General features: G+C 33.3%; 1 protein-coding gene across 1 annotated transcript in view; it reads left to right on the top strand.

Annotated features, from left to right (window-relative positions):
• rims2b (regulating synaptic membrane exocytosis 2b) overlaps positions 1 to 22905 on the top strand; it is a 244016-nt gene that overhangs the window by 20599 nt on the left and 200512 nt on the right. The window contains exons 3-4 of the mRNA XM_056479213.1: positions 3248 to 3334; positions 10113 to 10323. Of these exons, the coding sequence (XP_056335188.1) occupies positions 3248 to 3334; positions 10113 to 10323 (298 nt within the window). The remainder of the gene's footprint in view (positions 1 to 3247; positions 3335 to 10112; positions 10324 to 22905) is intronic.

Below are 22905 nucleotides of genomic sequence, written 5' to 3'. Positions count from 1 at the left end.
ATATGGTAATCGACACTTGTTGTTCTGCTGACTTGTAAATTGACTAGTAAACACGCATCCTGAGCTGATGCTGAAACACCACCCCCCCCCCCCCCCCCCCATTATTTGAAACTTTTTTAGGACACAGAAGTGTTCTTAGAGCTTCATATGATTACAGTTGAACTACTTAAGTCACAAAGAATAATTTGACAATGTTTTTGGTTCCTGTTCTGGATTTTAAATATCTTGTGGCCCATGCTGTTTATGGAGGGTGAGAGAGCTCTCGGATTTAGTCTAAAATATCTTCATTTGTGTTTCGAAGATTAACAGTGGTCTCAGGGCTTTGGAATGACACAAGGGTGAGTAATTAAAAATGTAACAATAAAAAAATTTGGGTGAACTAATCCTTTAATCTTTGGGTTGTATATGTAATAGGACTGGGCATGGGCCGGTATAATATTCGGACGGTATGATAACCTTGGATAAAAATATCACGATTTCACGGTATTGTGATCACTGCTCTAAAATATATATATATTTAAATGCTTGGGTAAAAAAACTCAAACTTTTTTCCCTTTTGAACACAATATATTTTTATTTTGAGTAACATTTCAAATATTTTGGAGCAGTAAACATGTCAGGCTAAATAATTAAAATAAATGATTGTCACAGATTTCTTTACAATTTAAAACATATGTGGAGGTCTTTCCTGCTGGTGATACTGTTGTCCTAAAAAAACAACAAAAAAAGTTAATTAAAAAAATCTTACATACCTTAGGAATGGTATAACAGAAAATTTTGATGGTTTTAAAACCTTGACTTTTCCAAACTGCGGTATACCTTGAAAACGGTTATCATCCCATGCCTAAATAGGACATTTGTGTTGTTCTAGTGACCAATATGTACACAAAGTTAGTCAGTTCCGCAGAAAATTGTGATTCAAACTCATCTGCTTTTGCGTAGTGGCTTTTCTCCTGCCTTTAGTTCTAGTGCTGCTGTTTCCCTGATCACTTATTTAATGCATTAAAACAAAATATGAAGTTAAAGAGGTCATGAACTAAAAAAATATATATAAATCTTGATTATTAATATGTTAGAGATCACTTTATTATTATTAAAAAAAAACACATTTTATGCTTCAAAAAAGCAAAAAGCTAATTATTGAATATATTGAATACATTTGTATATGAATAAATATGTTGACATTTTATTGAAGATTCAGAGCATGTATGGAATAACTTGGTTTTTTGTTCACTTCATTGTACTGTTAATTCATTTACAAACACTCAGTTTAAAAGGCTCAGTTCAACACTGAATTTTCAGAAAGATAGACAGTAATGTTGCAAACAGAAATGCTGCACCACACAGTGAGTAACTGTATTTATTACATGTTCACTGTTGCTTTGTCTGTTAATACAGGTAATTTGATATATACTGACTGAGCAGTTTTATACAAAACACAGCAGCAGCAGTGTCCATCTATGAAGAATATGTACTGTCATACTGTACATGCATGCAGAAGTTTACATTTGTAAACTCAAAGCTGTTCTTTTCAACTGCAGAATTTGAATAAATATGCTAACTAATCATATGCTAACCAATCAACATTTCACTGCTGAGTCTACTATTCACCACTTCTGTTTACAGTGTTTTTAAACTGTATATAAAGCAGTTCATGGTCCCTTTAAAACAGTGTTTTTTTGTCTTATCCCTTTCATGAATAGATTTCCCGCCTTTAGGAATACACCTCACTAAACTAAATTTATTATTAAAAGTTGCAATGTTCTCTAAAGCATTTTTGGGGTCAGTAAGATTTTTTAATATATATAATTTATTTTGATAAAAATGAAGTCATAAACTGTATTATTTAATATTATTAGCGTTATCTAGTTAAATATATTTTAAAATGCAGTTTATTTTTCTGATGTTAAAGCTGAAACATCAACATCATTACTCCAGTGTTTAGTGTCACATGATCATTCAAATAGGCTGATTTGATGCTTCATAAATATTTATAATGAGCAATGTTGATTCAATTTAATTCATGTTTATTTATATAGTGCATTTCACAATGTAGCTTGTGTCAAAGCAGCTTAACATAGTTCTAGTAAAGTCCAGATTTCAGAGTTGAAGTTCATTTAAGTTTAGTTCAATGTGGTTTAAGTTTCACTGCTGAAAGTTCAAACACTGTAGAGCAAATTCAACGAAGTGCAGCTCCACAAGTCTTGATCCAAGCAAGCCAATGGGGACAAAGACGAGGAAAAAAACTTCACCAATTGACGAAGTGAAGGGGAAAAAAAAAACTTGAGAGAAACTAGGCTCTGTTGGGCTCTGTTGATGAAAAAGTGTAAAACTTATGAGGATTTTTTTTTTTACAGCATTTTTTGCTGAATAGAAAGTTCAAATAGTTAAAAAAGCTTATTGATCCCAAACTTTTGAACAGAAGGGAAAGCAAATTTATTCTTGATGAACCTTTCCATTATTCAGATTTGTTGTTGTTCTTGTTCATTAATTGCGCAGTTTTTAATATTATTAATTAATTACAAACGATGAGCTATTGCTGATAATCTTATAATATCTTATAAACGGACAGAGCATTCAAATATTTGAACCTGCCATCATTTACTCATCATCATTCTAAATCGATTTGACTTCTTTCTATGGAGAAAAAAAAGAAGAAATATACATATATAAAACAATTGGTATGAACACACACAAACACACACATACATACATACATACACACACACATACATACATACATACATATATATATATATATAGTGTCTTGTTCAGGTTTGCAATGACACAAAAGTGAATTAAACAATTAAATCTTTTAAAAGGTCACAAAATTCCACATTATTTACTCAAGAGCTTCTTAAATGTTATGAATGTATTTCTTCTGTTAAACATAATACAAGATTTTCTGAAGAATGTTGTGGAAAAAAAAAACATCCATTACATGCAACATCCATAATAGGAACATACATAAATACTGGGTGTGACTGTATTTTTTCACCATTCTTCAGAATATTTTGTCAAAAAAAAATTAAGGATAAGTAAATGATGGCAGAATTTTCATGTTTGGGTGAAATATACCTTTAAATACAAACTGAAACAAGTAGGAGGCACATTCAGTGGCTAAAATTTGACGGCATCATTCAACTACATGTTTTGGAATTTTTTTTGGTGTAGTCCGACCAAATCTGAAGCTAGAGAAACACCCCTCGGTTTTTGGCACTTGATGTTGCTATGCTTGTCTAAACAGGTGGAACCCTTTCAGTGGCATCACTGAGCTGGTTAGTAATGTTCTTCAGCCCCAGTCAAAGTCCCCCAGTGAAGAGGATCCGAAGCCGTAAGTACAGCGGAGGGCCTTCATACTGACAAACCTAGATAGTTTTATCCCTGTGGGCCAAGCACAACTGCTGTGATGTTTTAGTGATTTGACCCCCATATTATCAAATCCAACCTTCTGCCCTACTGTAATCCAGTCTGTTGTCATATTTCCTCTATTTTGCCTACATTTCAGCCTACATATAAAATTGTAAAACACAACTTGTGTTGCTCTGGGTACATTCTGTAGCACATTTCAGATTACAAATACACTGGAGGGTATATATATATATATACAATATATATATATATATATATATATATATATATATATATATATATATATATATATATATATATATATATATATATATATATATATATATATATATATATATATAAATAAATACAAATTACCAAGCGAACAAATTTCATTACCAAAAAGATACTTGATTCATTGACAATAGCCCCTTTCAGACAATGATAACGTTAAATATCCGGAATGATTTTACCGGTAAATTCAAGAAAGCGGGGCATTACGTATTTTTTTCCGGAAAAGACCATTCACACATCCATTCCAAAATACCGGTAAATTCTGACATCATTAACCAGAAATGATCTCTAAACGGCTGCGCTTGTATTTGTAAACATTTGACTACATTTCAAACTCAAGTAAGTATTGTGAACCACTTTGATGAAAACATATAAAGGAACACTTTCGCATGTCACAATGTTCATAATCTGTGTGTGTGCTGAAGCTCACCGGCTGCTTTACGTGCACACGCGTCAGAGCTTGAAGGTAAACAAACAATGGCTTATTATAAGCTTTTTATCGAGAATTTTTTTCCACAGTTGGCATTAAGATGGAACAGAAATGTTATCTGACTAACATCTAGCAGCTAAATGAGTCTGGAAAAATATTCAAAGGCTTTTATTCTCATAAACTGCGCGGACGTGAATGATTTCTAAGTGTTCTGATTAGACGTCTAGTAGACGTCTTACGTCAGCGCGTTCTAGGCGTGAATGCGCTCTTTCCAGCAATCTTCCTTCTGCGTTCACACAGTCCAGCATTCCAACAAATTACCGGTAATGTTACAACTTCTCTTTCTGGAAAATACCTGGAACGAATTTACCGGTATTTTCAAAAAGGGCCTGTTCACACATACATTTCCGGAAAATTAGCGGCCATTTTTCGGAAAGGTCTGTATGTGTGAAAGGGGCTAATATGTCCTTATAAATATAATTTTTTGTGAAAAGAAACAAAAGTCGTTGGCTTTATATTGCCCTGAAGTGTTCATTTTGTCTAGAAACTGCAGTCAAATGAAAGTTGAAGTGCGTTTTTTTAGTTTCACACATGTGGAAGCACATATTTCAAATGAGACTGAACCTATATCTCACATAATTGTGAGCGTTTATGTAATTTACAATTCTGATATAATATTTTTCAATTAATATCATAGAAATGCCTCAATCAATCAATCAATCAATCAACTGTATTTCTTGCTTAGGAAAGGTTTGATGGTCTGGGCAGGTTTAAGAGTGGGCTAAGATGCAAGTGATGGATCAACTGTCACTACAATGTAATTACAGAAATTACAGATGTGATTACATGCAGGAATTTTTACCCAAATACCCAAACACTGTTTTAAATTGATTTTTTATTTTTATTTTTTATATATATATGCCAAAATTATTAGGATATTTTTTCCCTGAATACTGATTAGTGAGCACTTCATTTAGACAAATTTAAAGTCATTTTTTCAGCACTTTTTTATGAAGCCCTCAGATTATAGATTTTTTTAAAATTGTATCTCTGCCAGATATTCTCCTATACAACAAAGTGGTGAGATTTGAATCAATGGGAAGCTTATTAATCAGCTTTCACATGATGTCTAAATATAAATAATAAAATGACACTTATATATGTTTTGTAGTCCAGGGTCACATAAGAGTACAATTTGCACATTATTTACACAGTAAGTAATTACTGTAAGTATGTGCATTATACTAAATAATTAATCTAAATTTAAGCACACAGCAAAATTTCTGAAAACAAAACAATTCAACAACAAGGCAGACTAATAAAAAAATATATAAGAAAACAAAAGTCAATGAAACAGCACTAAATTAATTTACAAATTCAATGATAAATCTACTGTTTTATAAATTATTTTTTATATTTTGCTTTTAGATTTGCTATTGCATTTGCAATATGTCCTTTTTTTGGAGGGAATTTCTTATGCACCTCCCAGCCAGCCTAATTTCATCTTCAAATTTAGTAAAAAGTTCAGAAGAATGGTAAAATTCAGAGAAATAAGGTTGAAAAATCACAAAAATATGTAGTTGCTTTTTTTTTTGCTGCGACAGAAATGGCCTATATATTTTTTCTTTTTTGTTTTTCAAATATTTCCCAAATGATGTTTCACAGATCAAGAAAATGTTCACAGTATTTCCTATATATATTTTTTGTCTTATTTGTTTTATTTTGGCTAGAATAAAAGCAGTTTTTATTTAAAGAAAAATGGTTAATGTGACTTTTTCAATTTTATACAGTTCATTTTACAGCATCGATGTAAAGTAATTAAAATATCAACAGTTTTCAGCATTAATTTAGTTGTTGAAGAGTAAAACAAGATGAAAAGCTGTTTACTCGCACGGCCCCAGCAGGATCAGCAAGGCAGCGCAGAAACGGCATTGGAAACACTGCCGTAAAATAAATTGAAATACTTTAAAGACATGGGGCGGAAAATTTTTATTTAATGCAGTGCTTCTTGTACATTCTGAGACCCACTTTATATTATATATCAATCAGGCAGTGACGACCGTTGTTTAAAAAAAAAAAAACAGACCTTAAATTCACTGATTTTGTAACGGCATACTGTTCACCGGAAGCGTTTGACCCAGGTTACTGACGAATTAAAAGTCCTTCTGCATGCTTCTGCATATACCCTATTATTAGCCCTCTTAAGCAATATTTCTTAATTATCTACAGAACAAACCACTGTTGACCAAGTTAACCAAGTTAAGCCTTTAAATTGCACTTTAAGTTGCAATAACTAACTGAATAGTTATTGAAATTAGTTATTAAAACTAGTATGTTTAGAAATATTTAACTTTCCGTTAAACAGAAATTGAGGCAAAAAGGGGGGGCTATAATTCTTACTTCTTACTAATGTATATCATCACAACATGCTATATCCATTATACACATGCGACCAGTGACACTGGATACTCCCGTCCAAGACAATGTCCTATAGCTTCATTATTGATTTTCTAAATATCATGATCTGTAGTGCATGTACAGTAAAAATCTGTCCCTGTCACATACTTCACTTCACTGTGCGCCTCAAAAACTGCCCTCAGGATCAATAAACATCTGATGAGTAAGTGTTTTCTCGGGATAGATTATTGATTAAGTCTGTCTGCATTAGCTTCGGATCTTGTCACAGTCTCTCATTACAGTATTAGACACATCCTATCAGTGGTTACTGTCTCGTTTCAATATAGTTTGATTGATGAATGCAGAATAGGAATTAACCCAGAGCATCAAGCCTGTTATATTAATGCAATTACAAGTGAATAAGGAACTTAAAAATCATGCTTATATGCCCTATGCTCTGTTAAAGAGCCACAACACTTATGATTTAGGTTTTATATGCTACATTGGATGCTCTGTAAGAGTTTTTACTTGTATGTTTTTGTTAGTATGGATATGAGTGTGGTAAAAATCAGTGGGTGAGGTTGTTTCTTGGCAGTTTTGAAAATGTTTTAAGTTTTCAGGTGGTTAAAAAACTGCTGTTTTCTAAAAGAAAAGCCTGAATGCACACAATAAAGTTTTTAATTGGAAAAATTGTGTTGTGTAAATGCCCTGCTAGTGTTATTTATAAACTGCAATATTTGATTCTAACTTAAATTTGAGTTCATTGTTATGCGTTTGTCATTTTTGTTAATAATTCATCTGAATTAGGGCTGCACGACATTGGAACAAAACTGACATTGCTAAATTTTCATTCATGCGATGTATATATAAGTGCAATTTCAGCAGATGACTTGAATAGCTTGTAAAGGATTCATAATTTTAGATAGATTGGGATGATTCTTTAGGGGAGCATATCTGAATAAAATATAATAAAAAAATGACAAGCAAAGTTACATACAACAGTAAAAAGATTAGGGCTGAGCGATTTAGCCTAAAATCAAAAACTTGAATAATTGAACATTTTAACTCATTTACGAATAATGAATGATTATTTTATTTATTTATTTTATTTGTTATTTTTTTGCCCTCTCTATGCTGTCCACACTCATCAATGCTACCAATGCTACCACACTCATCAATGCTACTCTCTATGCTGTCCACACTTATCAATGCTACCAAGCCGTCCAATCACAGAGCTTGCGCTATGCATCGTCGTGACATAGTTATATGTTTTGAGAGGTCAGTGTTGGCATCAGTCACGGTGAGGAGTATGTGACCGCGTGAAGGCTGCACCAGACCATACGCTGTGCTCGACGCAGAAGTGTAAACAGAGTTGGGGTCACGTGACTCCACACGAGGTAGGGAAAGTAATTGAAAAAATTGACCTGGAAAAATTTGATCAGTTATAAGTTCTAAATGTCGATTTCGATTGCTTTTCAATTAATCGCCCAGCCATAGAAAAGATGCAAAATAAACAAACAGTTCAAACAGTATTCAGAAGCAGAAATAAAATAATCACTACATAATAATAATAATAATAATAATAATAATAATAATAATAATAATAATAATAATAATAATAACACTGTATCGTTTTATTTGAGTAAGTTTAATTGAGTAAGTGGACTCGCACATTGCAATATTGATGCTGAAACGATATATTGTGCACCCCTAATTTGAATGCTTTTTAAAAAAAAATTAAACACTGAAAAATTGCTGGCTTTTACACAGTTCCTTCATGTTGTCCCAACACAAATTGATGAAGTTAACTTAATTGTTTTTACAAATTTAAGTGGATTAAATATAAAACAACTAAGTTGTCCCCCCGAAAAACAATCTCAAAAATTGTGTCAATTCAGTTCATTAGTTTGAACAAACAGCAAGTATCAACAGCAATGAGTTTATTGCTAACAATTTCTGCTATTATTAAACTTTATTAATATTTTAATTGTATCCAAACAAGCCCCCAGATTACATTACATACATATACAGTAAACAAACATCAAACAGTAAACAGTTTTGCAATTTAAAAACAAAAAAAACTTTGTCTAAAGGTTATATTGTTGTTTTCACAAACCAAAGGATCATTATTTTCTCAACTACCACATTTGTTCATACTGTATATTTTGTAGAATTCTTTGATTTGCAAACATATAATGTATAGTAGTAAATTGCATTGTAAAAAGTCAAGTCCGAAGTTATTCATACACCTGGGTATGAGTATACACAAAGAGTTCACATGCAAATGTCTCTAAATCAGATTTTATTTCTTCTAAAATGAGCATTTTTTCAGCCTTCCGTGTTTCATTTATTCATTCATTTTCTTTTTGGCTTTGTTCCTTCATTAATCTGGGGTTGCCACAGCAGAATGAACCGCCAACTTATCCAGCATACGCAGAGGATACCCTTCCGGCCGCAACCCATCACTGGGAAACATCCACACATACAGACACTCATACCCTACAGTCAGTTTTAGCATACCCAATTCACCTGTACCACATGTCTTTGGATTTGTTGAGACCGGAGCACCCGGAGGAAACCCACGCGAACACGGGGAGAACATGCAAACTCAACACAGAAATGCCAACTGACCCAGCCGAGGCTCGAACCAGCGACCTTCTTATTTCTTGCTGTGAGGCGAACATGCTACCCACTGCGCCATCGCGTCACCCCTCTTATGTTTATGTCCGGTTATTTAAATAATCTATTCTTTCCCATAAAAATTTAAATACTGAACTTATGCACAGGAGCCTGTATGATATGCTGAACATAATAGTATTAAATTGTTTCCTATTCCTTATTCATTTTGTATTTGTGTTAGATCTTCACTTTAATAATTGTAAAAAAAAAAAAAAAAAAAAAAAAAGGATTAACAGGAAAGCAAAACATACTTATTCTTATCTTGTTACAATCTGATACATACATAAATGTAAATTCTCAGGTCAGATGCATTACTTTGTTCAATCATTTCCTTTAAATAAAAAGGTTTTGTTTATTCATATAGCATGTCTTATATACTTTTAATAGATTTTATTAGCTAATTTCTAATACTAATTTCTAATTTCTAATTGGTGCTTGTTCAAGATACTTATTTAAGCTGAGCTGAATCAACACAACTTTTTGAGACAACTTAATTGTTTTATGTTCAATCCACTTGAATTTGTAAGAACAATTAATTTAACTTAATCGTAAACATGAAAATAATTATGTGGAACCCAGCATTTCTTAGTTAGATTAAATTATTTTGTCTTTGCTCTGATGACATCACATAATATGATATTTTAATAAATAAACAATTTATTAAATAAATCATTTCTTATAATACATTGACCTTAAAACTGTGAATAAAAATGAATAAAAACAGCATTTATTTCAGCCAAAGTAAAATAAACAAGACTTTCTCCAAAAAGCTATAGAATAATATATGAAAATATGTAAAAAAAGAATGCTATTTTCTTAGGAGGGCTAATAATTTTGCTATAATGTGTTTGTATTGAAACTCCTTGCATGTGTGCTGATGTAACATGGTCAAAAAAAACTAAAATCTTCACATGACTCTCCATCATGTAAAACACTAAATGTCCCTCTTCGCTCTTCACAGGAAGTTGCACCAGCAGTTTAAGATGTACAAGGACCAGGTGAAGAAGATCGGTGATGAGGCTCCGAAGAACCCGGAGCAGAAGGGAGATTCGCCCACCTGTGGGATCTGCCACAAAACCAAGTTTGCCGATGGCTGCGGCCACGTCTGTTCTTATTGCCAAACTAAGTTCTGCGCTCGCTGTGGAGGACGAGTCTCCCTCCGCTCCAACAAAGTACGTCTCTCTTTCTCTCTCTCTTCTATGTGGCCCTGTGGCTGTTTATCTTATGCTAAATTTGTATGCTCAATTTCATGTTTTGCTTCTGGTGTTGGTGGATTTTGATTAAACAGGGCGTTAACCATTTTATGCCACAAGAGGGTGCTGAAATGTAAAAAAAGAAAAAGAGAATACAGCACCATATATTGGAATATTGGTACAGAGTTCACACATTTTTGTTGTGTTTGTGGTAAAATGGCTCTTTTCAGATTCTGATCACACATATCAGTGCAGAATGACAGAATATATGTAATTATTTGAAGTAGTTTACACAGCCAGTCAAAAGTTTTAAATAATATTAGTGATTTTGTTCTTGGTTATGCTAATCTATAAAAATTAATCTTTAAAACGACTTTTTTTTATTGTAATGTACTTAAAACTATATATGCCTTTGATGTCAAAGCTGAATTTTCAGCATCATTTCTCTTCAGTGTTCTCCAGGTCTTCAGTGAGTGTCATGAAATATGGTTTGATAAGATTTGCTGTTAAAAACACATTTTGTTAATGTAATAACATATTTTTGTAGACTAATATTAACATTTTTGGAGTAAGTATGCTGTCAGTCCCTGATATTTCCATTATCAACAGTTTTTATCAGTTGAATTTTATTCATTCATTGATTCATTCAATTTCCTTCGGCTTAGTCCTAGGCCTAGTTATCCAGTATATGTTTTACACAGTGGATGCCCTTCTAGCTGCAACCCAGTACTGGGAAACTGAATTTATTCATTCATTCATTTTCTTTTCGGCTTAGTCCCTTTATTAATCAGGGGTCGCCACAGAGGAATAAACCGACAACTTATTTAGCATACATGTTTTATGCAGCGGATGCCCTTCCAGCTGCAACTCATCACTAAGAAACACCCATACACTCTTATTCACATACATACACTAAGGATAATTTAGCTTACCCAATTCACCTACAGTATATCGCATGTCTTTGGACTTGTGGGGGGAAACCGGAGCACTCAGAGGAAATTTACGCGAACACAGGGAGAACATGCAAACTCCACACTGAAATGTCAACTGACTCAGCGACCTTCTTGCTGTGAGGCGACAGTGCTACCCACTGCGCCACGGTGACAGCTCAGTTGAATTTATTGTAAGAAAAAAAGTTGCTAATTATTTTGGTAAACGTTCATATAGGTGTGCAGACTTGGGCCTATTTTGTCTGGTTTTTAAAACCTATTTTGCTTTGGGCTAATGTGATTCATCTTATTACTGTCTGGTTTGGAAAAGCAAAAAGAACAAATACTTATGGAATCACAATGTTAAAACAACTAATAAATGAAAGTAAAATAAAAAAAAATCACAGTAAAATATTTCTAATATTACAAAATATTTACTTTGAAATAAATGCTTTTCTTTTAAAAATCTTAGTTAAAAGAATACATCATGTCCCCTCCCCCCAAAATTACTGTTTTTAATAATAATAATAATAATAATAATAATAATAATAATAATAATAATAATAATGCATATCATTATTTCTAAAGGATCATGTGACACTGGAAATTGTAATGATACTGAAAGTTGAGCTTTGAAGTTTGAAGAACACATTATATTTTTATAGAAATTAAAGAAAGAAGTTCATCATTGATGTATTACATACTGTAGCTGCAAGTTGGTAGAATAGCTTAAGGTATAAGCACTTGCTTTCTTTCTATTTATTTATTTTAAAGATTTCTAAATACAGACACAGGCTGTTTCATGTTGTTTCCACTAGTAGGCAATGTATCACATTGTATTCCATGCAGTGATTTAACTCTAAATCTGTACCTCACGTATTTCTTTTCCAATACTTATATTTAATTTTTTTTTGTCTGACAGCAGTTTAGTCGTAAAGCATATTTTAAAAAACAAAGCTACCAAAAGGGGATTTTCACAGTCATGCCACAGAAAAACCCAAAAAGAGCCATTTTTACCATCTGTAAGGAGACTTCTGATAATATAAAGAACACTTTTCCACTATAAGGAATCTTTTGTGTTATGAAAAGGTTTCATGGATGTTAAAAGTTCTTCATGAAAACTGCCAACAAGAGGAATCAGTGAACTTTGGAGTTTAAAGTTGAACACATGAATTAATATTAATATTAGATTCTTAACATTTCTCTCTGTTCCGCCCACTGTGCTTTTCTTTTTCTTTCTTTATGTTTCACACATTTCATCACACCATCACATCAGCTGCTTGCATAAATTTACAGCAGGGGGACAAAATGTTCAGCAGTTCTGCATTTTCTCAGTGTTTATTTTCTCTCTGTGGTTTAAAAATGTTTTCAAATTCTCAATAGAGCCTTTATCATGGACCATTAAAACTGTAAAAAAAAAGTTAATTACAAAGATAATCCATTGTATCCAAAAATAATACATTTAATTATCACGTAGCGCTGGCAATATTTGCTTCCCATTAGACTAAAAGAAAATGAAACTTAGTTTACGACAATTTATATATTTATAATACCAGTCACGAGTTTGAGATTGGTATATTTTTTCTATTTAGCTTGTAAAAGAAATCTCTCATGTTCCAAAGTAATGTATTAAAAATACACAGTAAAACAGTAAGATGTGAAATTAATATTCTATAACTATAACTAATATGAAGTAACATATAATGTTTTCTAGATTAATATACAGTATGTTCAAGTATAATTTATTCCCTTGAGTAAATTTAAAACAACTTTTTAAAACCAGTTTAATCTTCAGTGTCATATAAATCTTCAGAAATGTTGATTTGATGATCAGCAAACAATTATTTTATCAGCTGCTTAGAGTGCTGCTTTAAGGAAACAGTGACCTTTTTAAAACTAATATTTAATGAATTTCAAAAGAACAGCAATTTTTTTGAAATACAAATCTTGTTACACTTTAAATGACTTTAATGTCCCTTTTGATCATTTTAATGTGTCCTTGCTTAAAATTTAGTTGTTTATATTTGCATTCTGAGAATATTTTCATAATTATGCACATTATAGTGACAAAATTAATTAAACATACATATATACATAAATACGTTTTCTTTATAAGAACATAATAGTTTTAATAATTAATTTCTAAGAACTGCTATCTGTTATCTTTTCCTTGATGACAGTACATAATATTTTTCAGTGTATTTAGCATGAAGTGTAATTTAAAGGCTTAACTAGGTTAACTAGGCAAGTTAGGGTAATTAGTCAAGTCATCGTAAAAAAAAAATAAATAAAAAAAAAAATAAATAAAAATTGCTCTTTATATATATATATATATATATATATATAGCTATATATATATAGCTTAAGCGTTCTTATAACTTTGACCTAAATAGGGTTTAAAAAACTGCTTAATTTATAACAGAAAAAAAACAAAACAAAAAAAATAAAAAAAAATAAAAAGTTGCACATTTATTAAAATAAAAAACCTGAAAAGTCACATGTACATAAGTATTCACAGCCTTTGCCGTGAAGCTCTAAATTGAGCTCACATTCTGTTTCCACTGATCATTCTTGAGATGTTTCAGCAGCTTAATTGTAGTTCACCTGCGGTAAATTCAGTTGATTGAACATGATTTGAAAAGGCATACCTGTCTATATAAGGTCCTAGGGTTGACAGTGCATGCCAAAGCACAAACTAAGCATGAAGACAAAGGAATTGTCTGTAGACCACCAAGACAGGATTGTCTCGAGGCACAAGGCTGGGGAAGGTTACAGAAAAATTTCTGCTGCTCTGAAAGTTTTAATGAGTACAGTGGCCTCCATCATCCGTAAGTGGAAAATGTTTGGAACCACCAGGACTCTTCCTAGAGCTGGCCGGCCATCTAAGCTGAGTGATCAGGGGAGAAGGACCTTAGTCAGGGAGGTGATCAATAACCCGATGGTCACTCTGTCTGAGCTCCAGCGTTCTTCTGTGGAGAGAGGAGAACCTTACAGAATGACAACCATCTGTGCAGCAATCCACCAATCAGGCCTGTAGGGTAGACTGGCCAGACGGAAGCCACTCCTCATCTGGAATTTGCCAAAAGGAATCTGAAGGACTCTCAGACCATAAGAAACAAAATTCAATGTCTGATGAGACAAACATTTTACTCTTAGGAGTGAATACCAGGCGTTACGTTTAGAGAAAAACAGGCACCGCTCATCACCAGGCTAATACCATCCCTACAGTGAAGCATGGTGGTGGCAGCATCAGGCTGTGAGGATGTTTTTCAGCAGCAGGATCTGGAAGACTAGCCAGGATAGAGGGAAAGATGAATGCAGCAATGTACAGAGACATCCTAAATGAAATCCTGCTTCAGAGTGCTCAGACTGGGGTGACATTTCATCTTCCAGCAGGACAATGACCCAAAGCACATCACCAAAATATCAATGGAGTGGCTTCACAACAACTCGGTGAATGTCCTTGAGTGGCCCAGACCTAAATCCTATTGAACATCTCTGGAGAGATCTGAAAATGGCTGTACAATGTTGCTTCACATCTAACCTGATAGAGCTTGAGAGGTACTGCAAGAATTCCCAAAGACAGATGAGCAAAGCTTCTGGCATCATATTCAAAAAGACTTGAGGCTGTAATCACTGCCAAAGGTACATCAACAAAGTATTGAGCAAAGGCTGTGAATACTTATGCACATGTGATTTTTCAGGTTTTTTATTTTTAATAAATTTGCAACAATTTCAAAAAAAATCTTTTTCATATTTTCATTATGGGGTATTGTGTGTAGACTTTTGAGGAAATAAATGAATTTAATCCATTTTGGAATAAGACTGTAACATAGAAAAAATGTGGAAAAAGTGAAGCGCTATAAATACTTTCCGGGTGCACTGTATATGTGTTTATTATTAAAAAAATAACAGGTGCGAACTTGACACTAAAGTAAGTGACTGAATATTGGAAAGCTATCCATTATATCATGACTCTGGCATAATTCCAAGTGATCTTCTTAGAAACAAGCACAGCTGTATTCAACAATGCCCCTGTTGTGATAATAGCTCCTGAACTTTGTTCATCTGTATAGATGCACAAATGACCTCTCCTGCTTTACCCAGACAGTTGCTTTCGGTGTACAGAGATTATTTACATTCTAATTTGTCTGCCGCCTGTGTATTCTGCCCTCTGAGGAGTCAAAGAATGTGGAAAATTACTTTACTGATGGTCAATTGTTAATCAGTGACTAATTCACTATTCACAGCTCATGAAAGATGAATGGTGTGCATAATGCATAGTGTTTAGCGAGGGAGCAGCAGTAGGAAGATCTTTACATGTTTCTGATGAGATAACACTGCGATAAACTGCTCCTGTATGTTGTTAGCACTGCTCAGCTTGAGTTCTTAGTGGTGGTGGCAAAAGTCTGAATTACAGTAAATGAATTGTGCATGTTTTTAGACCTGTAACTTCTTAAAGGGCTCTTTTGGACTCTTTTCTACGTGGTGTAATGTAGCTGTTTGAGAATGTAGATGTCTGCAAAGTTTTAATCATAATAATGCACAATAAATGGATATTGTTATCCAAAAGAAAGATCTGATTGTGAACGACCTGAAATTAGATGTAATTACATTCTTACTCCCTGCACAAACCTATGATGGTTTATGCTGTCCACAAACAGTGACTACTTTAACCCTCAAACACTAATTGTAGCTGAGATCTGAAAGAGTTTGATTTTTGTTGTCGAGGTCGAGATGATTTCTAATCTAAAAAGCAAATTTTACATGTACTGACTTAAATTGGTACAGTAATTTTATAATTTGTGAGGGCATAGTGTTCAAACAGGGTGGATCGGTACTGCTTAAGTGCAGAAGAAGTCTCTGGGGATGAAATTCTCATACAGTATTTACTACAGACTGAGCCATCTGACCAATCAGAGCAGAGAGGGCTCTCAGAAAGGAGGGTCTTAGAAAGACTGGATCCATAAACCAGTCACTGTTTCAGATACTGTGAAGAGAGCTGATTATGCAGTGTATATGTATATTATAAGAAAAATAAACAGTGATGAATGCATACCTGAGGTTTGTTCTTCGTACCTCGCTTAAATGATCTTAGATGATTTGGCAGATCCTGGATCATTTAATCTTGATAACTGATCTCTGGCTAATTTGATTCTTCAAACAAGTTCGCGAATCAGATTAAAATGTCAGGATGAACTGATCTGAGATCGCTGCTTGTGTTGTGAAGGACTGATCTATCGATCCTCGAAATCATGATCAGCAACGCAACAACTGGCTGACGGCACAGCAGCATAATGACATCATCTGATTATTATTCAATTAACCATGTGAGCAAAATTAGTTGTAAACTGTTTGTTAAATATGATACGCAATAACTTTACACATTTGTTGTGAGCTGCAGGCTTTACACTTTCATGTGTCAAGAGTCTTTAACAATTTATTTAGTTTTACATTTAGATTGGATTTTCTTTACTATAGCTTATTTTAATTTCTTAATCGGTGTAAGGAATTGAAATTAATTTTGCATTAAAATAAGCATTTTGATATTGGTAAAGGTGTCTGCAACTTTTGCAAGCATCAAATCACCGGCATATTAGCTGTCAAAGCATGACTGCATAAATTATTATTCCGTTATAAAATATGAACAAACAAAAAAACAGTCGAATATTGTGCATGTCTATTATCATACAGAAATTGTACAAAAGCTGGATCGGTACCTTTAAATAGTACGCATTTGTATCTGAAAACAAATCCATATTAATAAATGTTCTCTTTGATCCCCTTGGGGAGATGCACCCCGTTTTTGTACTTTTATCTAAGTTTTATTTATATATATTTTTTTACTTATATCTATATAATACATAAATATTATGAATTTAATATGAAATATTATTAATTATTATAAATTATAAAAGTGTGATATATAAACTTTTTAAAACTATTTTACTTTTTTCTCCAAGTGTATATAATACGTATATCATACATATAGTGTATATCGGTTACTAATGTAAGAAAATATCATCATACTTTCAGTACCTTTGCTTAAAATGACCCGATCTAATCCTGTTTACATGAAATAAACCTGCTCCTGAGCAGGTTTAAGCTACCAGACCTGTTGCTATGACAACAACTCTCGGAAGAGCTTTGAAGAACGAAACCTAGATCCTGGATCGTGTCAAATCGTCAATAACCAAATCCAGCTAATTGAGTAATACACGCATGAAGAACAGACCCAAGTTGTAGGAAACTTTAAAAACCAAACTAGAAACCTTTAAACAGGCATAAAAGAGGCATTTTAAGCCAGAAGTACACTATACTGCACAGTTAACCAGCTACACTTACACTAAAAAAATTATTATTAATCGGATTTACTATTTTTTTTTAAGTAAGTGATTGCAAATCATTTATATGGGCTTAATTTAAACAAACAAATTAAGTTTAGCAATGTTCAACGTAATATGTTTGATTTAAATTCAGCTCGAATAAATTGTTAGCAAGCACTTTTTTATTTTTACTAAATTCATGTAAATTAGTAAATCCAATGAATCTTTTTTTTCATTGTAAACCTAAGCTTACCTGAAGCATGAGGCATTGTTTGATTTTAGATTAGTTCAGTATGGATATTATTGTGATGAAATTGATGAATTGTGCTAAATTTGGATTTCAGAAGCTAATTTTAGTTCCCATGGTGCTGTGCGGTCTCGCTGTCTGTCATGGACACCAGCGCTGCTGTGTCTGATGTCAGTGTCAATGGCTCCACATGTTAGTGAGGCCATGGATTGAGTTGCCCTTGCAGTGCTAGATGACCAGATTCTTTTTCAGCGCTGGGACAGTGATGTCATGGAGTTCTTGCTCCACGCCCTTAAACACCAACAGCACTTAATATGAACGGAAAAGGGGGAAAAAAAATCCAACTGACCATAACCCAATAACAATAACTAACCATACATCGCCTTTCACTAAAAAAAGAGTTAATTAGACATGACCTAAATACAATAATTTATACAGACTTTACCTTTGTATAATCTTTTTGTTGAAAATAGCTCTTTAAGGTAACAATTGCATTATTGGCTGTAACTTCATTTAGTGAGTTACTGTTCCTTAAGATGAGTGCAAAAATAGTTTTGCTAAAAAAGTGAGTTATATAATGAATATATACACAAGGGATTCTATATAATTTAATTAAATGAACATTATATTGAAGAATTTAATTGCTCTACCTTTAGCCAGATGCATGCTTTAAAGTCAATATGAATCAAAAAGTATGGATAATGACATTTAATGGTTTATATTATAATATTATAATGCACATCCAAGTGTAGCAGACAGTATACCGGGTAGTTATAACATGCAATATAGATTGTGTGATGTTATTCCTAAAATTAAGGCCTCAATAAGAGTATTTGACTTTTACAATTTAAAAGGGCCATTAGTGACAACCAAGTAAAAAAATCAGCAATGCAATATGTTTGTCATGATTTATCGAATCTCTTTAATTCTATTTTCTGTTTTAAAAATTTCTGTTAAAGGTTTTTGAATATTTACGATACAGAATGACAATTAAAATATCATGTAAAAAATTCAAGAAAGATTCTGAATTTGGGAGGAAACACCTCTTAAAGTAATTCTTATATTTATTTTTATTTATTTATGTCCTTTATTTAGCCATGAAATCACACTGAGACAGTATTGTCTCTTCTTCCAGACTCTCAGATATAAAGGTACGTGAGCTGTCACTGGGGTGGTACCTTTTCAAAAGGTACACATTTGTACTTAAAGGGTCCATATTGGTACCTCAAAAGCTTACATATACATACGAGGAACATACATTTTATGAGAAACACTTTTTTACTTGTTAGGTTCAAATATGTACTCTTGGGGTATTAATAGGGACCTTTTAAGTACAAATTTGTAACTTTTGAAAAGGTACCACCCCAGTGACAGCTCACTTACCTTTGTTTCTGAGACTGCAGTATATATATATATATATATGTGTGTGGGTGTGTGTGTGGGTGTGTGTGTGGGTGTGTGTGGGTGTAATTTGGTTGTCTTGAGTCATTTGGTTCACATCAAAAGACAATATTATCTATTTGGTCTTTATCCACTAGCATTCAGACTATACCTTTTGAGAACAAAACTAAGATAGGAAAATAAATAAATAAATAAAAGATTAGGTGAACATGTTTTATGATGTGTTTTATAAGTACATTTACAGACCATCCAAAACCATCCGTGTTCTGTGTCAAATGCACTTGCTGTGCATAAATAGGGTATATTTTATAAGCTGAAAACATGTGAAGAGCTTATAAATAAAAACAAAATGCTACAAGCAGACACATTTCCAATGACTGCACCAAATATTTTGAGTATCATGAGAAAAAAAACAGGAATGCTTGAGCATTTTGTCATGTTTCATGTCTAATGTATCTGCCCATGCTGTGTTTAAATATTAGTCAAACTGCTTCAGAAATTTGGAAACTGACAAATATGTATCTTTTTAATGTGCCTTGTTATGCAATTATTAAATGCATAATGTTTAAGATGGCAGAATTAACAAAGCAGTTGCAAAGTTTACATTACACAACCTGCGCACACCCTTAATGACTGGAATAAAATTACTGCAGAGGTTACCAGACAGCACGTCACTGGAAGTTCCAGTTTGGTCATTTATAAATAATAATAATAATAATAATAATAATAATAATAATAATAATAATAATAATAATAATGCTTTTTCGCCATTCCGCACTGAGCACGCTTGGTCTTGTCCGATCTCGGAAGCTTAGCAAGGTTGGGCCCAGTTAGTAATTGGATGGGAGACCACAGTCCAAAGACATGTGGTATAGGTGAATTGAATAAGCTAAATTGGCTGTAGTGTATGTGTGAATGCAAGAGTCTATGGGTGTTTCCTAGTGATGGGTTGCAGCTGGAAGGGCATCCGCTGCATAAAACATATGCTGGATAACTTGGCGGCTCATTCCACTGTGGCGACCCCTGATGAAAAAAGGGACTAAGCCGAAAAGAAAATGAATAAGTGAATGATAATAATAATAATAATAATAATAATAATAATAATAGCAATAATAACAACATACATGGACTGGTTAATAATTTTAATAATGTATTAATAAATGTTGAACTTTGATTAATATGCATTACAAGATTATCCATACTTAGTTAATGTTATCAAATACATTAATTAATGGACTATTATTCTAAAGCAGGGGTGCTCACCCTGTTTCATGGAGATCTACCTTCCTGCAGATTTCAGTTGCAACCCATGACAAACACACCTGCCTGTTGTTATCAAGTGCTGTTCGGGTCATAATTAATTGGTTCAGGTGTGTTTGATCAGTGTTGGAGCTGAACTCCAGGAACAGGATTGAGCACCCCTGTACAAAAGTGTTACCAAAATCAGTTGTTTGACAACCTCTTTTCACACTGTGCTTTTATTTTATGGCTGATTGAAATACGTAGGCATTTAGAAGTAATACAATATGTTATCTTCCTCAATTTAAGCTAATCCTCTCCACATAAATATATATATATATACTACATAAGGACTGATTCATTTGCACTGTAAAATAGTAGAAGAGAAAGAAGCTAATTTAATGGTGCCGGGCTTCACGTCTTCTTCATGCTACAGACAATGTATTAATTAGATTTTTCCCCTCTTCTCCAAATAGTTAAGTCCACTTATATCTCATTCACACACTGTGAGGTCATGTTAGGTGAACTTCATTACAGCATTTGAGTGAGATTAATTACCCAGAGGACGCTCGTTCACTCATTGTTTGAGCACATTCCTCTTTTTAGTGTCTACAGTGTTTGGCTACAGCTTCGTGTTTGTTATTACCTGTGTTTTTTCGGGCGGTTTAAGGTGGCATGCATTCGTAATGAACTGAATTCCGGCTTAGTGGCTTGATAGCGGTAGGATCCGTAAATAATGTAGACTTAAGCGAAGAGCAGTGAGTTCTTCGGCTTCATCGCGCATTCAGCCTCTTAAACGACGATCGGTTCCGCTGGCAGGCATGCGCAGAACTGACAGTTCGTTCTCAGAATCCATGTGACGGAGGCAGCAGATGCAGCGGTGCTCCAAAGCCCGTTATATATACACGCTATAACATTTTCCAGAGCTGTACTTCGCGTCTCTAGACGGACACAAAATGACACGCATCGTCGACATGGGTAGGAAACGAATCTAGTGTGTTTTTACACATTGTACACATTTGTGTTTAAATGAAGCTGAATGTTTTCGATAGGCTATATTTGACCACTGTGCAGGTGAGACGGTGCATAGTTGCCACAAGTTGTCAAAAGCGCTTGATCTGTCTCTTGTTTTTGAGTCAAAATCCCATTCTTTTGTTTTTTCTATCATTTCCTACTAGAATTTCTCTGTTTCTTCTTTCATCAAATACTTTGACATAGTTATGTTTATGTTGTGGAGTAGACTAGCCTAAATATACATGTACACAGCAAAAATGTCTGTGCCCCAAGAGTTTACATAAATGCCAGGTTATGTGTTTGAAATTGTATATATTATTACAGTTTATTTATTACAGCATTGGCCAAAAAATGTTTTGCTATCTTTAATTAGACCCATTTTTACCCTTTTCAAAAAATGTTTGAGGTTTTCAGACCACTAGGTTTTCATTGTGACAAATAACCCCCAATAATGCATGACTATAGTTATTTTTTTCATTTTATGAACCCTTTTCAAAAGTCTACCTAGAGCACTGAAGTTGTTCTTAATGATGTTTACTTTTATTGAAGTGATCAGGATTATTTATTGTTTTATCTTAATCTTTAATACCAAAGTCTTTATCTGTCTTTAAGAGTGTTTACATCTGACATAATGGGTTTGATTAAAAGAAACTCTTATGAGATTGCTCTATTATTTTTCTTCAAAACACAAAAATAATATCCGTTTTCTCTAAGGGAATTAAAATTTAGCAATTTTAGGCCTGTATCAATGATACAAAAAAGTGATCCAACATGGTCTCATCTCATCTCATCTCATCTCATCTCATCTTATCTTTTTTTTTTTTAATTTATTTATTAACCACTAAGCATTGAGGGTGTATTCAGACTTGGCAGGTTTGGTTTGATCATAATTACTCGGCAAACAAGTAGAGTTTGACGAAAGTTCACTTTCAAATAAACTGTGGAGTGGTTTGACTGAAATTTGAAAGCAACATAGACCAAAGACATCTAAACAAAACATTCATCCTTTTCTTTTGGCTTGGTCCCTTATTTATCAGGGGTCGCCAAAGCAGAATGAACCACCAACTATTCCAGCATATGTTTTACGTAGCGGATGCTCTTCCAGCCTGAGCCACTGTGCCACTCCTAAAAAAAAAGAATGCTGAAGCATACCTGTTTTTCTCATCATTTATAATCATAGCAGATGTTGTTGTAATACTTTTTTTTTCTTTTCATTTTTTCTTTTCTTTTTAGCAGGGTAATTCCTTGTAAAAAACTAGACTACCCGTTAAATCCACTAATAGCAAAATAACAGTGTCACTAATAATAATGCGAGCTCCCATAAAGCACTGAAAAAAACTACTTATATTTGTATATGTATGGTTAAAAAGGCTGTCGCCTCAAGAAGGTTGCTGGTTCGAGCCCC

This window comes from Danio aesculapii, chromosome 19, assembly GCF_903798145.1.
Source record: "Danio aesculapii chromosome 19, fDanAes4.1, whole genome shotgun sequence".
Lineage (NCBI taxonomy): Eukaryota > Metazoa > Chordata > Actinopteri > Cypriniformes > Danionidae > Danio > Danio aesculapii.
This window is presented reverse-complemented; position numbering and strand designations above follow the sequence as displayed.